Source organism: Stylophora pistillata, chromosome 8 (assembly GCF_964205215.1).
Source record: "Stylophora pistillata chromosome 8, jaStyPist1.2, whole genome shotgun sequence".
Lineage (NCBI taxonomy): Eukaryota > Metazoa > Cnidaria > Anthozoa > Scleractinia > Pocilloporidae > Stylophora > Stylophora pistillata.
In genome coordinates this window covers 18577668-18594946 of record NC_142526.1, presented here as the reverse complement: position 1 = coordinate 18594946, position 17279 = coordinate 18577668, and the positions used below count along the sequence as shown (strand labels likewise).

The 17279-nt window shown below is 39.0% G+C and overlaps 2 protein-coding genes and 1 non-coding gene across 3 annotated transcripts; 2 read left to right on the top strand and 1 right to left on the bottom strand.

Annotated features, from left to right (window-relative positions):
* Positions 1-205: 205 nt before the first annotated feature.
* Positions 206-2733, bottom strand: LOC148725322 (melanocortin receptor 3-like). The gene has a single exon (XM_088732000.1). The coding sequence runs from the start codon at positions 2731-2733 to the stop codon at positions 1810-1812; it is 924 nt and encodes a 307-aa protein (XP_088588126.1). The 3' UTR covers positions 206-1809.
* Positions 2734-6263: 3530 nt separating this feature from the next.
* On the top strand, positions 6264-6336 carry Trnas-acu (transfer RNA serine (anticodon ACU)). The gene has a single exon. It is a non-coding gene; the product is annotated as a tRNA-Ser (tRNA).
* A 4148-nt stretch (positions 6337-10484) lies between these two features.
* Positions 10485-11612, top strand: LOC148725320 (uncharacterized). Its single transcript, XM_088731475.1, has one exon. The coding sequence runs from the start codon at positions 10485-10487 to the stop codon at positions 11610-11612; it is 1128 nt and encodes a 375-aa protein (XP_088587601.1).
* Positions 11613-17279: the final 5667 nt, after the last annotated feature.

The window sequence follows — 17279 nt, the reverse complement described above, 5'->3', positions numbered from 1 at the left end:
CACTCAGAATATTTTATATGACCAAAGCCACTGAAGACTTTCAGAATTTTTCTCTTTGCATTAACGACTATAACTTAGAGAGAACTGACTCTTTTAAGTATTTAGGAGTTACAATCAGTCAAAATATGACTTGGCAAGATCACGTTTCTTCGGTTGTCAACAAAGTCAACCAACGCCTTGGTGTCCTGAGAAGAGTGAAGCAGATGCTACCACTCCAATCCCGTCTAACTCTGTACAATAGTCTCATTCTTCCCTTGTTTGATTATGGTGACATTGTTTGGGGTGATAAGAACAACTCCACTCTCATGGAAAATCTTCAGATTCTTCAAAATAAAGCTGCTAAGATAATTGTTGCTCGCCATCCGCATGAAATCGGCGTCCGAAGCTCTTGATTCTCTCGGTTGGAAGTCACTGCATCTCAGGCGACGTTTCCATCGTTGTACAACGATCTTCAAGTGTTTGAATGGTCTCATTGACTTTGATTTTAATTTTGTCAGAAATAACTTAGTTCGTAATTACAACACGCGTTTCAAAAACGATTTTCATTTACCTCGCGTAAGAACCGACTGGAGAAAACAACGTTTTACGTATCAGAGCGTCGTAGACTGGAACTCAAGATATACGTGACACCGCTGTACTTTCTTACTTTAAATCTAAGCTTAAACATGCATTTTAGTTAAACATGCGTTCTCGGCTAGAAGTAGGTTTCTATTCTTATCTAGTTATAGCTTAGCTTTTTAATTTTTATTGTAATTCTTTTGTAGCACATGCAGGGCCTCACTGAAGAGTGGGCTCTCTGTTAAAATATTGTTATTATTATTATTATTACCTCTATCAAATTCACTCAGGGCCAGTCAGTTCTCCGAAATTCATTAAAAGAGTCCCCAAATGACTCCTTGAAAGCTCTCTGGAAATCATCAAGCTGTCACACTAATATTCAATACGATGTGTACAAATCCCTTAACGAAGTTCTTAAGGATTTCCGTTCTAATCAAGAGGATAAACTGCAACACCACCTAACATCTCAAGGTTTCTTCTTCTCCAATTTCATCAAGTATTCATTGTAATCTGTTAATACTATTTGGTCAGTGGCCCAGTCTCATCTACTGAAGAACATTTACAACTTTACCATCCGCTACATCAACAACTCTCTTTCTACAGGTAAGAATTTGGTAAGGTGGAGATTATCACAAAGTCCTGATTGTTCCTTTTGAAATAATCCTGAGTCACTACTTCGTGTTGTCGCTGGTTGTCAACAATGCCTTGATCGCTTTACCTGGAGACACGACTCAATCCTTAACTTCATTGCCAAGTCCCTTCCACCTGTAAAATGCTGTGCTTTTGTAGCTCTCGCATTTTTAGTTGATGATATCTCTTATGAGTTCGAAGTGTCATTGCGTTTTTTCATCTAAAGGAGATTAAATTCACTGAGGCGAAGTATTTTTGAACAACGAAAATGAATTTTGCCATGGAGTAACTTCGTCTCAGCCGATCATAATCACCTACAAGACTAAACAGAGACTAATCTAACTAAGCATAGTTCCTTTCTTCCCAAATGACGCCGGGATCACTTTTGTACCACTCAACTAATGACCTCTATTCTGTTAAATACAACTCTTCGAAGCTCCGCAATCAAATCTATCCTTTGTTTGAATACATCATGTAAGCTATTATGTACATAACTAAAGGCATGATAAGTCAGTCTACTCATGATCAAAGTGGTTCGAGCGACTTCACAGCCAGTAGACAGTTCGACACCACATTACGTGCAATGGACTTTCATCACATCTCGTTGATGCCACGATGCTTCTAAGTTTCCTCATTAAGAAAATCACAAAACTGTCTTATTGTGTGCTTCATAGCTCCTCCTATTTCTCTCATTCTCCAACAAAACAGGAATGGGTTAAGAGTCGAGTTAGACAACATCAGAAGCACCGATAGATTCCAAGCGAAGTTAAGGAATGTGTTGAATCCACTGATAGAATTAAAAGCACCAATTAAACTAAAAGGGAGATAACAAGCCAGTAATACCATTTGTATCCACAGCGCTGTGGACACTGTCTTTTGGTAACTTACTTTGTTCAGTTGATTTCCTTCCCCATTCGGTTGTTCTTGCACTTGTGCTTGAGAAAGGCGAAGTGTGCGATAAATTTTGGTGTAGCAGAAAGTAGAGATCATTATGCCTAACAACCCCATTGCACACTCAATGCCCACAACAATACGAAAACTGAGATATACTAACAACGCAATGGGGGTCAAAGACCCAAAGACCCAAAGAGTAACAACAAGAGCCTTTACTCGCCTCACAGTTACAACCTGTCTGTATCTTAGCCGCAGCAACAGAGCAAGAAGTCTGTCCACACTCATTGCAGTCATTGTTGACAAAGATACTGCACAAAATATCGGACCAATAGGGATAAAAAGTAAGAAAGAGTAGTGGCAACCCTTTGAGTGCTCTGGGAGCATTAAGTAAACAGTGTAAAGAGGATTTGAAATGAGGCCCACAACCAAATCTGTACAAGCAAGACAACCGAGCAATAGTTTCGATGGCAGATGAAGGCACAACACCTTACGAAGAGAAACGATGATCAGAAAATTTCCTATAACTGCAGCTATGGACAGAGGAAGACTTATAGCTGAAATGAATATCCTCTGAGCTGCTCCGAGACCTGAGGTGCAATACAACGCTGGGCTTGTTGTCGTATTATTTCCATCCTCATTTAAACTTGCCATAGTTTCATCCAGGCTTTTTCTTTATTCGCAATCCAAGCTGTAGTAAGGCTGTTGGGGTTGATTCAGTGGCTGCTTTAAAGTGTATCCGTCTCTTCTGAGATAAAAAAGGTTATTTCTTAATCCATTAGATCATTCTGAATTAACGAAATAAGTTGTGTCGTGATACTTGGGGGAGAAAACTGAGGGTTTTATTCACAGATGTAACACGTTACTAGGTCACAAAAAGGCAAACAACACATAAACCACGTTTCGGAATCCATAATGAAATCGCAATGAAACTGACTTAACTCGGATAGTTGAAAATGACTCACATGGGAGATATGAAACAATGATTCGGCCTTGAATTCCTTCAAGTCTGTCAGTCAAAAAAGGAAGAAATTTATATTATAAGAATGAAGACACAAATTATGTTTTGAGAACCATCTTTACCTTGTCCACGTCGAGAAATAACCAGAAAAAGTCAATCAGTCGGTGGAGTCTCTTTTTGCGAACGTGAAGGCTTGTTCGCAATTTAGATAATCCCGGTCCTACGACCCTCTGGACAGGTGCTTTAATGTTTATAACGTTCCTTTGCAAGACAGCACATTGAGCTTCACAAACACAAAACAAATGAGTGCTTTCTTAATAACTAATTATAGCGCTCCAGGTTGAGTTTTTTCCGCAAGTTCCCAAATTACGCCTCTGCAACCAAATTTCCCTCAGATAAAGAAGAAATAATTTATTTCCCGTGTATATAAAAAGATGACTTCCTGTGTTCGTTAATATTCCATGCTCTTAGCCATGTTTTAGCTTTTATTTAAGTTCGTCATCATGCAGAAAAAATTATGTTTCGATCAATGTTGTATTTCATCCTTGAAAAATATAGCTTATTGGTCTTCACGGTAAAAAAAAAAAGAAAAAAAAAAAACCCTAAACGAAGTTTCTAATTTAAAACCTAAAATGTGAGTAAATTCAACAAACAACTTGGAACTATTAAATAGAGGCAATTTAAACAATGTGATGTGGCTTAGTACGGCGAGTGCATGGCGCAAAACAGCTCTAAAAAATTCACCGCGCGGGAAAATTCTAAAATAAGCCGCAGTTAACGCTTCTATAACATTTATCACAATCACAAAATAATTTATATGTAGACGGTATTCCAAACGTGCTCGTGGTTAAACTTCAAAAGCCGGACTCGAAATGCTCTTGGTAGCTTCTTCGTGACCATTTTCAGTTTAGGCGGACTCACCCATGAATTAATGAAATAAAGAGTGCCAGTCGCTCCTGAAAGAGTTCCTCTCTCCGCCATGATTATTAAGTTTCCTTTTTCAGGGGAAATAAACAGTACATTGAACTTTAGAAACACAAAGCAAATTGTTGCTCTCTTAAAAACCCCAACTGGATGTTTTTCCCTCTCCCAAATTGCACCTCGACGCTTAAAGTACAGAAAACTGAGAGTTGCTATCACAGACATATCACATGTGTAAGTCACAAATAAGCCAAACCCCGAAAAACTCGGGAATTCGAGTAAAATCGAGAAGAAACTGACTTAGCTGCCTTAGTCAGCTTTGAAAACTGACTCGTATTGGAAACAGGAAACGATGCTTCGGCCTTGAATCTCGTTAACTCTTTCGGTTGCAAAGGAGAGGAAAAAATAATGTTATAGGTAAAGATATCAAGGGATGACCAGGTGACGGGCATGCATTACATAGTTGGAAATAATGATTTAGTGATTTAGTGATTTAGTGATTTAGTCCATTTTCACTGCATTAAGTTTTGCAGTGGGGAAGGACTAGAAAGGAACATAGGAACCATTCGTGCTAGTCCACCCTCCCACCCATCCCACCCCAGGGGAGGACATCCATCACACAGTAATCTCGTGTGTGGGAAATTAACGTCTCCTACCCCAACCCTGCAGGAGACGGGACCTCCATTTATTCGTCCCTATCCGAGAAGACTAGAATATCTAACCATTTCTTGATGTTATAGAAAGGCAGCAAATTCTTCTCAATTATTTTAAGACCCTGAGTGTTGGTCCGGCCGGGGCTCGAACCCTCGAGATATTTTTAATTTTTGCAATTCCCGTGTATATAAATAGCTGACTTCCTGTGTCTATCAATATTCTGTGTTCTTAGACATGTTTCAGACATGTTTCAGACATGTTGTTTAGCTTTAATCAATACTTTTTTTTAATCCTTTAAAAGTATAGCATAATGGTCTTCGCGGGTGGAAAAAACCTGAACGCATTTTATAATATAGAGCCGGAAATGTTAGTAAAGTGAAACAAACGATTTGGAACTGATGATGAATCGAGACAATATATGCAGTGCTAGCTGGTGGCTTACTTACGCACTCAGGACAACTTTCACCATCTTTCCTTACAATATCCGATATTCTACCAAACTTATCATATGTTTATTTAAGAAGAAATAAATAAATACAAAAAAATTAAAGAAGTACCAACCCGAATGTAGCAAAGCTAATCGAATCGGGTGGTTGCAGACAATATTAAAACATATCAAGGAGGTTGGAAATAAAAATTACAAGGGGATTACAATATTGTTAATTTAGAAAAGTGAAATTGATTCAAACAATTATACGATTATGAGTAACAACAAAGCAAATAAAGTAAATTAAAGTATGAATAGTTTATAGTAGGTTACTAATGTAAATAAATATAGAAGGTGCTATTTTAGCTCCATAAGTCTAGCAGTCATTTTAGCAACAATCGTTTTTCTAGAGTCATAATTGTTTTCATTGTTGAGTAATTTTAACAAAAGTGTATGGACTTTTTTGCTAAAAGACCTTTTAGGCAAGGAGCGCAAGCTACCTGGAAGATCATTCCATACTTTAGGACCAAGTCTTGAAAATGAAGAGAGTTGTTGGTTAAGCCTTGATTTGTTGACATAATAATTGCCAGCATTAGAAAATATCGTATTGTATGTGTGAATTTTATGAGATTGAGTAAAGAGATTTGATATTTTAGAGGGTGTAATGCCAGATGATACATCATGCATTTGGGCAGCCACAGTTTTAAAGTACAACATGTTAACCGGTAAAATATTTGCAGAAATAAATAGTGGTATAGTATGAGCTCTGTACTCCATACCATTTATAAATCGAAGAACACGCTTTTGTAAAAGAAGAATTTTGTTCGCATGAGTTTCAGCAGCTTGACCCCAAGTAACTATGCCGTAGTGTATAAAGGGAAAAATCAGAGAATAATAGATTTTGAGGAGTTCGTCAGAAGGGACAAAACGTCTGATGTTGGCGATTACACCTACAGTTTTACTTAGTTTGTAACTATGTAATTAATATGTTTAAACTATGTATATAATATGATGTTTCCACTAGGGTGCTATCAATAAAGGACTCCCAAGTACTTCATGTATTCCTGATATTCCGTGGAAGTGATAGTGTTAGGATAGCGAAGGATCGTGCATATATACGTTTCATAACCGCAGTTCATACATATGTTTCATATGTTTGTTGTTGTTTGATTTATCATCTACGGGTTTATGTCGAATTAATTTGATGGCCTGCTCCCAGTTGGCTTGTTAGCTCAATTGGTAGAGCGCTGCACTACTATCGCAGAGGTCAGTGGTTCGAGTCCCGTACAGGCCTGAAATTTTTTTCAGGTCTGATTTTCACTATTGCTCAAATAGTGCTTTACTGCGAAGGATCGTGCATATATAAGTGTTAGTATTGTTATCAATTATTTTTAAGTCAATAGTTGAATTTAGTTTCTTTTGTGAGGGGCGGAAGATTACATAATTAGATTTTTTAGTATTCAAAGTTGATTTGTTAGCATTTAGCCAGTCAGTAACGTTTTTCAGCTCATTATTAACAGCAATCTCAGATCAAGTGATTTCAGACTTTTATCAGCATAAATTGAATTAGTATCGTCAGCAAAGAGATGAAAATCAAACATTTCAGAGCAATTGGAGATATCGTTTATAAAGATTAGACTGAAGAGAGGTGGACCGAGAACAGATCCTTGTGGTACACCTAAAGAAATTTTCCTTTTGTGTGAGATATTAGAGTCAATTTGAGTGGATTGAAAACGGTCGGAGAGGTAAGAGGAAAACCAATCATTCACAATTCTTCTTATTCCGTAGTGGTATAACTTATACAAAAGAATAGAATGATCAAGAGTATTAAAAGCTTTTTTTAAAATCTAAAAATATTCCACATGAAAATAACTTATTATCCATATTGGTTTGAATTCTGTTGACAATTTCGAGTAGGGTATGATGGCAGGAATGCTTCTCGCGAAATCGTATTGTGATTTATATAGTAGGTCATTTCTTTTAACAAAGGAAATAAGGCGATGATACATTACTTTTTCAAAGATACGGTTGAACACTGAAAACAAAGAGATGAGCCTGTAGTTCCCGGTCTCTGTGTCCGCGTTATCAGACTTGTAGACTGGGACGATTTTGGCATGTTCATGACGATGTTTGGCATGAGGTGGGTGAACACCACAGCTCACAGAGGTGTTATTAAATCGGCAAGAGGTTGGCTTAAGATACAATAAGCGCATTTGATCAAGCAAGTTGGGCAAGAATATAATCCATATATTTTGTTATAAGGCAATGACAAAATCTCGCGCTCTATTTCAGATTGAGTGACAAGATCGAAAAAGAAAGAATTAATACAACGATGATCATGTAAATATTCGCTGAAATGCTTCTTAGAGGAGGGAACATTTTTTGCCAAACCTTCAGTTCCCCGATAGAAGAGAAATAGTTATTCATAATGTTTGGAAGTTCAGAACCAAGAGTAGTAATTTCACCAGTACCGGGTCTTTTAAATAATGTTACGGGTTTGAAACTTTTCTTTTGACTATTCAAAAGTTGATTAATACCAGCCCAAGTATTCTTCATGTTATGTAGGTTTTCATTAAAGAATTTGCAATAGTAAATCCTTTTATACGTCGTATGAGACCAGATAACTTGTTTCTGTACTTAAAAATCCAAGAAAAACGTCGGTAAAAAAATCGATAAATGTTTTTGGCAAGAATTTCGCGAATGTCTAGATGATTCCAACGTCTCTAACGACGCCAGACCACGGCGGGAAGTGAAAGAAAATTTAATCCTCAATGACAGATTCATAATTCTGGTAAGTAGATCGCTTTTTTTTGCCGCGCCCTCTTTGCCGTCGCCTTCGGGGTTTGCTTAGGGTCCGCACTACCAGTGGGTGCCACACATCAGAAAGAGTTAAAGGATGCGAATGATGCGCGCATCATGAAAGGTGCAAAACTTTTGGTCATTTTCCTCTTCATCTTGTTCGTATTTGTTTTAACGAACCTTTATATAACGAAGCCTTCGGTATAGCGAACGATACTCGAGTTTTAGCCCGGCTAAAGTTACAGTAAAATGTATGCTACAGAACCCCGATATAACGAACCCTAGATAAATCGAACCAATTTCCCCAGTCCCTTGGCACTTCGTTAAATCGAGGTTCCACTGTACAAAAGAGAGGAACTAAAAACAACTTCTTCCCTAATTATTTGAGAATCATACAACAAATAAAATTGCCAAATATCCGCATGTTGTTGTATCATTAAGGCTGTGTTTTCTCCCTCATTTTCGAATTCTGTAAAGAGATTTTCCTCCTTACTTGTTCCGCGTCACTTAGCTTGTTTGCCACTCGTGTTTTTGTTTTCCTCTTCCTTCCTAAGTGCCTTTACTCTTACTTAGGCGTATCTAAAACTCACTTTCTACAGTCTGTGTCTCGCTTTACATTTCTAGATTTATCTTATATTTACTTTTACCCGTCCTTTCCTTTTGCAATTCCATTCACTCGTTCTTTCCTTCCCTCTGTAACTCTTCGCTATTCTTTATCGTCTAATCTTTGTTTCCCGTTTTTCTCCTCCCCATCCCCAACTTTTATCGTTTTTTTCCTGTGTCAAACTTAAAAATATTTTGAGAGGAATCAATTTGAATTAATCTTAAACCGCAGCCATTTACGTGATAGTAACGACAGATGATATGGATACGTGTGATGCACGATCCTCGCAGTAGATAGCGCTATTTAAGCAATAGCGAAAATCAGACCTGAAAAAAATCAGGCCTGTACGGGATTCGAACCACTGACCTCTGAGATACTAGTGCAGCGCTCTACCAATTGAGCTAACAAGCCAACTGGGAGCAGGCCGTTAAGTTGATTCGTAATAAACCCGTGAAAGTGATAAATCAGATATAATGAAATATATGAAGTTCATATATTTTGAACTGCGTTATTAGATCGTTATTAGATGATATGGCGGTATTAGTTGATATGGAGTCGTTCACCGCGTTATGATGGGAGGTATAAATAAGAGAGACTTCTCAGCGTGGCGAGAAATTTAAAATAGACTTTAAAAAATTATCATGGGTCTATAACCTAAGTTTATAATCTCTTGCCGTAAGCTATATGTAAATTTAACTCCTGCTGGGGCCCGTTTCTCGAAAGTCCCGCTAACTTAACGGGCCCGTAAAGCTGTTCTGTTTTCATTCAAGATGGGAATTTCAAAAGTTTTGAAAATGATACAATAAAACTATCAGCTAAAGAAACAAAAAGGACTGGTTTGGATGTCATAACCTGCTTTCCCATCTTTTAAATTTTTATTTTAAAAGATGGCTCCGGGCCCGTTAAGTTACCGGGACTTTCGAGAAACGGGCCTCTGCAGGTTCGCGCAGCGGACTGACATAACGTTATGGTAAAGTTGCGATTCTTTCAGTTTTCGTCATTAGGAAAACAAAAAATTGTTTTATCCTTTACTTCACGGCTCGTCTCATTTCTCTTATCTTCCAAGAATACAGGAATGGGTTTAGAGTCGAGTTCTACAACAACAGAGATAGTGTCAGACGCGTGAATAAATTATAGCGGAAGGTTGTGCTCTCGTGACTACAGCTTTCTTGGCGATATTCTTGTCCTCTTTGGGCAATTTGCCTCCGCACAATGGCCTCTTCGACCATTATTACCATCGTGCACAGTCAGGAAAGATCGTTTCTTGGCCACGAATATTTTTCAGTGCAAATCTAGACGTTGGTGCTACCGCTGTCGTTACACGTGGTAACTTTCGAAAATTTAGGAGCCTCCAGCGTTCAAAGTTCCTCTCGAGGCGTTTTAAATACTATTCAAATGCCTCCTGTGCTTTTAACCCAGCCGTTTTCAGGATCCTACACAGTGGTGATGTTGAAATAAATCCCGGTGACGTACCTAAATGCACGACACGACCTCGAAGACAGAATCACACTTCGAAGTTGAAGGTATTCTACACAAACGTCAGGAGCATTGTCAACAAAGTTTCCAAATTACAATTGCAACTGGCTAATAGTCAAGCAGATATCGTTGTTCTAGCTGAGACGCATTTAGACTGTTCGATTTCAAGTGAGGAAGTTATCGGTAGCGATTATACTGTCTACCGGAAAGACCGCGCCGGCAATGGAGCTAGACATGGCGGTGGTGTTTTGATCGCGACGAAGAAAGGCATAATCTCCTCAATACAAGAACACTAAGATCTACCTTCTGAGTTACTATTTGTTGATATAATCACGGACTGAGAGAAGAAATTAACGATTGGAACATTTTACAGGCCGCCAAATAGTGACTTGAAGCCTCTGGAAGACCTTCGGTCATACCTTTCTTCGATTACAGCCACAGATCTTCTCATTACTGGAGATTTTATCCTAAGCGAGTTTGATTGGTCTACGAACCATCCTACTAAATCATCTGAGCATCACTACCTCCTGTCTGAAATAGTTCAAGACCATTTCTTGTATCAAATGGTTGACGAGCCTACTCGTGAGAACAACATATTAGACCTAGTACTAACCACTAACATCGACCTGATAAATAACTTGGAAGTCGGTGAACCATTCTCCGATCATAATTCAATAACATTCATCGTAAACACTCGCCCCTACCAACAACGGATCTCAACTAAAGAAAATTATGCATTCAACAAGGCAGACTGGAATCATCTAAGATCTTTGTTCAGTTATTCACCCTGGTACTTTACAATAGAACAACAGGACATAAATGCTAACTGGGAAGCATGGAAAGATCTTTATTTTGCAGCGGTAAACGAAAGTATTCCCAAGTACCGGCATAGAAGAAAAAACATCGCTCCATGGATTACGAAGGATTTAATTAAATTGTGCAGGAAAAAGAAACACCTTTACAAAAAAGCAAAAAAATCCAACAATGAAAATCACTGGGTTGCCTATCGTACTTTGAATAATTCTTTGAAAAAGAAATGCAACTCAGCCAAATGGAGACATCTTGAGGCACTCGCAGATAAATTGCAGGTAGAGAATAATTCCAAGCCTTTTTGGAACTACATGCGTTCAATAAGAAAAGGAACTAACGACCTATTGTTCCTAAAAGATGGAAGTGTAGAAATTACTGGGGATCAGGAGATTGCACAACATATGAACGCATATTTTGCATCAGTATTTACACAAGAACAAAAGTCTCTTCCGGAATTTGATCATGTTCTCAATGAAAAGTTGTGCATTGTATTATGTACACCTAGCGAAGTGGAGAAACATCTGAAAAACCTAAACATACACAAGTCCCCAGGTCCTGATAAATCATTGCCTCGTATCCTTAAAGAATGTGCATTGGAACTATCTTCGTCACTTTATAACTTATTTAACAAGTCGTTCCAATCTGGCTCACTACCCAACGACTGGAAAATTGCACACGTTATTCCAGTCTATAAAAAGAGACCAAAATATAAAAAGGAAAACTATCGCCAGGTCTCGCTAACATCTATCATCAGTAAAACGGCGGAGAAGATTGTGAAATCGAGAGTTGTCTCATTTTGGACGGAGCCAACTACTAAACCCAAGCCAATTTGGATACCTGGAAGGCCGATCGACAGTGTCACAACTTTTAAGCTGTTATAATGACTGGTGCTTAACAAGAAATTCGTCCAAAGTGTCTGATGTAATATTTCTGGACCTGTCAAAAGCGTTCGACAGTGTCCCTCATGAGCGCCTACTTTTAAAACTCAATAGGTACGGGATAGACGGGCAGCTGCACCTGTGGTTCAAGAACTTCTTAACCAATCGAAAACAAAGAGTTATGGTACGTGGATCGTACTCGGATTGGTCACCAGTTACATCTGGTGTCCCTCAAGGCTCAGTACTGGGACCGGTTATGTTCCTTATTTATGTGAACGAAATACCTAGCATCATCACGTCTACTGCCAAATTATTTGCCGACGATACCAAAATCTACCGACAGATAAATATTATCGATGATTCTATTGCTTTACAGATAGATCTGACCACCCTCGACCTATGGGCGGATCGTTGGCAGATGAAATTTAATTCTACCAAATGTGAAGTCATGAGAATTACACATAACAAAGACAAAAAGTCCACACGGTACAATAAATCGAGTACAGTGTTGAGGAATGTATCTCATTACAAAGATCTTGGAGTTATTATGACTAGTGATCTGAAATGGTCAAAACATGTTGAACAAATAGTTCATAAAGCAAATAAGGTTCTTGGCTTACTTAAACGCACAGTAGGCGGTAAAAACAAAGATATTTTTTCAAACTTAGACAAAACCTTGGTTCGTCCAATCTTGGAATACGCCTGCCCGGTGTGGTCACCACACCTCATCAAAGAAATCGATGAAATTGAGAAGATACAAAGAGGAGCCTCGTGAATTGCTTTAGGCCAAAGAAGACAAGAGATGGCGTATACGGAGAGGTGTAAAATTCTTAAATGGAACTCTTTAGTACAAAGGAGAGATTTCCTTTCCTTAGAGGAATGTTATAAAACTGTATTCAATCTAAATGGATTGAATTTCAGCGACTATTTTGAACTTTGTAAAAACACTAAGTCGAGATCTAACCACCCATATAAACTACAACTCAAACTCGCAAAACTGAACTGCTACAATAAATTCTTTCTTTGTCAGAATTATCAAACCCTGGAATAATCTTCCTATTAATGTATTTAATTTTTGTGACAGCCCTAACGTTTGTGAGTTTAAATCAAAATTGAAGAAACGTATGAACATTTATTGAATCGCCATTTTATAATTGATATTTAGCTGTTTCTTATTTGACTTTTTTACATTTTTATTAACTAGTTCTGTAAGATTTTTTACATAAATAGGAGACCCTCGATATAGGGCCAACCTCTGGGTTTCCTTTTTCTTAATAACTATGTATTTGCATGTTGTTCTGAAATAAAGTATTGTATTGTCAGAGCCCAAGCGAAGTTAAGGAACGGTGTGTTCTTTCCACCGATAGAAATAAAAGCAACTAAACCATATGAAAGATAACAGTGACGCCATATGAAAGATAACAGTGTTGTGGAAACTGTCCTTTTGTATCTCGCTTTGCTCAGTTGATTTTCTTTTCCATTCATAATTACCTTGATCTAGCACCAAATTCCCGTAACTAGTTTACAAGGAGATGTGTAGCAGCTAGATGGAAGAATTAACAATTAGATCTTGGAAGTTTAAAGGTTAATGATGACGAACAGGATAACTGAAAATTCAACGCCCATCCTAGTAACTCGATGGTTCGCGCTTCCTTTCTTTCTCGCATCAAGTTCGTTTCTCTTGGGAGTTCCAGTTAGCGGCGATTTCTGTTTGTTACGAAGAAGTTAACGAACTTGTGCGCGCGCGACTCGCGTGCGCGTGCTTTGAGATTACGTAGGTTAATAATATCGTAAGCAAATCACGCGGACCTTTTTAATTTTGACGTGTGCGATTTTTTAGAGAAGAGTTAAGGAGGCTGGATATAGTTTTTCACTTTTCTGATGTAAGATATTTAATCTAAAATTACGAAGCTTAGCTTTAACGAATCGCGATCACATTTTCCCCTGAAATAAAAATATTATCGAAGATTCAGTTTGTTATGAATATATTGAAAAATTCGTTGCCATGGCAACGTTGCTGGGCTGCAATGCTGGGTCTAAAATTAGACGACTTTTATTTTCTTAAAAACTGGACGGTGAATTTATTTTAGATTTAGCATGCGGGCTTTGACTGTCTTGGTCTACTTGACTGTTAAGTTTAAAAAAATTCTGTCAGAAAGTTTAAGGAAAGGAGGCCTTTTTTAGAATTCATCGTTAACTTTTTTTCCCTCTCACAGAATTTTTTCGAATTTTTGTAAAACACGCACAGAGCTGTTCAAAGTTAACGTGCAAAAAGTAAAAATAATTCACCGAGCGGAAACGGAAATACGTAAGTCTAAAGTTTCAAATTTCCGAAAATTTCGACTCGTCAAGATGGGCAATTGCGCATCCGCAACATTTGTGTCACGCCACGACACTTGCCACGGACGCCACGAGGTTTTGGACATCTTGTTCGCCGAACGTCCTTCGCACTCTTCTAAAGAGCTTTATTTTGCTAAGAGAGGTTTACCTTCTGGGTGGATTGCGCCTGGAAATGGCTGCTGCTCTATTTGCCTTCAAAGTGCTGGATTCTTTTGAGCAAAGTGTCGGGATGTTTTGTTCCTCTTGGAGCTGATCGACGCGATGTGATTGGCGATTTTCTAAGAATGGAGACCACTGCTTCCTTCCCACCGTTGTTGTAGAGATCTTTTAAGTCATCGTAACACAGACCGCTTTCTGCAACTTTCTGAATGAGGTTTTCTTTGACGAGGAGCCCGTTATCGCCCTGTGAATAGAGCTTGTCTTTGAAAGTTTACATGCGTTCGTGGCGTCCGTCAAGAAATTCCATGTCTTCGAAAGCAAAGGAGGCGGATTTCACATTGCTGTTGTTTACAATGTCAGCGCTTGTTAGCTGCAACGGGGATTGAAAGAGGACACAGCGGAAGGCACGTACATCTTTGAAAGCATCGTGTGCGTTGAAATCTTCATAAAAAACAGCTTGATACACAGAAGTGAGATTGCTTTTGCATGGTTTTCCGTCTATGGTTGACGAAATGGTGCAAATTCAGGAACGTTTTATACATTCACATTCACCGACATATTGATTCACATTCACGAACAAAAATCGTCCAGATTCAAGATCGCTAAATACATGCACATTAAAATTCATTCACATTCAGGAACACTCTATTCAACAATGTTTTCATTCAACGATGTCAATTTCATTCAAAAGTTTTCATATTCATTCAGCAACTTTTGCGCAGCAACAGTTGCGCATTACGTCGCACGATTAGCATGGCTCCCCGAGCCCACGGTATTTGGATTGATGAAGATGGCGGACGAAAGGGCGGAGAGTGTTTCAACCTATCTCTTGACCTGGGAACAACTCTTTTCAGCAGCATGTGATCTTTTGGATGAATGTGAACGTCTGTGGGGTACGAGCAATATTGATTTAAGAGAAACTACCCAGATCAGGCTGGAAGCCCTTATACTTTCCCTTCAACAAATCTTGCCGTTTCTTAAAAGAAATCCAGCTGTTGTAAATGAAATATTTAGAGATGTGTGCCTTTTACACGGACATTGGTTAAGAGAGCAGTCATCGTCTTGCACGGAGCTTGCAATGTACTCTTTGGATGCCACACAGACTGTAAAGTCTGGTAAAGTAGGTCGACCCAAGTATTCGATATCGGAAGATGTGCTTCTCCAACTGCGTTCGTCAGGATTCATATGGACCAAAATCGCAGAAATGCTTCTTGTGTCACGATGGACGCTGCGACGTCGTGTTCAAGAATATGGACTGCAGGATGTGACGGGATATTCGACAATTTCTGATGAGCAGTTGGACATCGTGGAGCGTTTCATGAGAGATCATGGGACATTAGTTGGATATTCTTTGGTTTCTGGGCACCTTCGCTCAGTCGGCCTTAGGGTTCAACGAGATCGAACTAGATGCTTACACGATGCTTTCAACAATACGCATTCAAGATCTCCTGATGAAATATAGGAATATATGACAGGAGCTAAGCAAGGGAAGCCTGGACCATTCTGGATTATGCTGTGTGCAATTATCTTTCCAAGGACTTCAAAAATTCCAGTTAAAACATGCATATTGGTGAACACTGGTACTTTCCTCTTTGCTGCTCCCTTAAACAAGTGGAGTCCATCCTTGTTCTCTGCAAGTGCTGAAAACACATCAGAAAAGACTTGCCGCAAAATACCTCCAGTGTCAATGGCAACCCTAACATTTAAAGAGATAGGTACACGTTTCCTGGGGTTAAATTCTGACTCTTTGTAGTAGTGAAGAACATCTGAAACAATGTCATCCTCATCTACCTTAAGTTTCTCACTTCCGTTATTCATTTCATTCCTTAATTTACTCAGTATGTCAGATAAACACAGTGGCTTTCTTTCTGTAGATGGGAAGCACTGGCCATCCATGTTGTCAGTCAGTGCGGCTGCTGACTCAGCAACAGTTTCGTACATTTGGAGGGCAGAGAGCAGTTTATTTTCCGGCATAGATGGAAAAATGTTCTTCAGTTCCGCAAGCTGAGAGCTGGGAAAGCTGCTTGGACATGAAGGTCCTGGTGTGCTGTTTGTGCTTGAGTGTGAGGGTCCTGATGTGCTCCTTGAGGTTGCTTGGGAAGGTTGTGTTCTGATTGTGCTTGAGTGTGAGGGTCCTGATGTGCTCCTTGAGGTTGCTTGGGAAGGTTGTGTTCTGATTGTGCTTGAGTGTAAGGGTCCTGGTGTGATGTTTGATTCATGTACTTGTAACTCAGTCAATGCCGATGGCTCTCGTGTCGCATATGGGGAAATGGTCAGGTCAGTATCGTCATCTGAATTAACCCTTTCCATTATCTCGTAACTTGGCAGTTTTAGCTGTACATACAGTCTACCCTGGCCACAAAAATTTTTCACATGAGGGAAATCCCACTGATAGCCGGTTTTAACTGCTGGTCGAATGATAGTGCTTCTTTCCCTTTTTATGAAATCAAAGTCTGACTCTCCAATGAAGGGGAATTTAGTCTTGAAAACACCAACAAGTTCATTTCTAATCTGGTCTTCAGTGTGGCCAGGGATGAGATCGAACTCTCCCCTCAAAACAACCTTGCTCTCACGGAAAGTAACTTCAGTCTGGTCGCTGTCACAATCTTGCTCGTCTTCAATCAAATAAACACTTTTTGAAATTGCAGTAGGCTTACTTGCTGTTCCCTTTTTTCTTGGACGAACTAAGCGCTTCCCTTTTAGATGTACGCCGGCTAGCTGAGTTCTCAGCCCGAAGCGTTGAGTTACCTTCCATCTCCCTTGCGGTAGAATATGTTGCTGTTCGAATCAGTGATCTTGTTCGATTAAGTAGACTCTGTACTCCGCTTCGTCCATCTTGAAAATTACGCATTTCGTCACGAACGCATCTTCTTATGGTTTCTTCGATATCCTCGTTCGACCCGCTCGCCATAATGTTTTGCAGTACATTTGCCACCAAAAGACGGCGCCTATTGACGTAATGCGCAACTGTTGCTGCGCAGAAGTTGCTGAATGAATATGAAAACTGTTGAATGAAATTGACACCGTTGAATGAAAATAACAATGTTGAATGGAGTGTTCCTGAATGTGAATGAATTTTAATTATTTAGCGATCTTGAATGTGGACGATTTTTGTTCGTGAATGAAAACATAAATCGTGAATGTGGATCAATATGTTGGTGAATGTGAATG

Excerpts from the sequence above, each read along its gene's own strand:
- LOC148725320 (XM_088731475.1), top strand. The coding sequence starts at position 10,485 with ATGGTTGACGAGCCTACTCGTGAGAACAACATATTAGACCTAGTACTA.
- LOC148725322 (XM_088732000.1), bottom strand. The coding sequence starts at position 2,733 with ATGGCAAGTTTAAATGAGGATGGAAATAATACGACAACAAGCCCAGCG.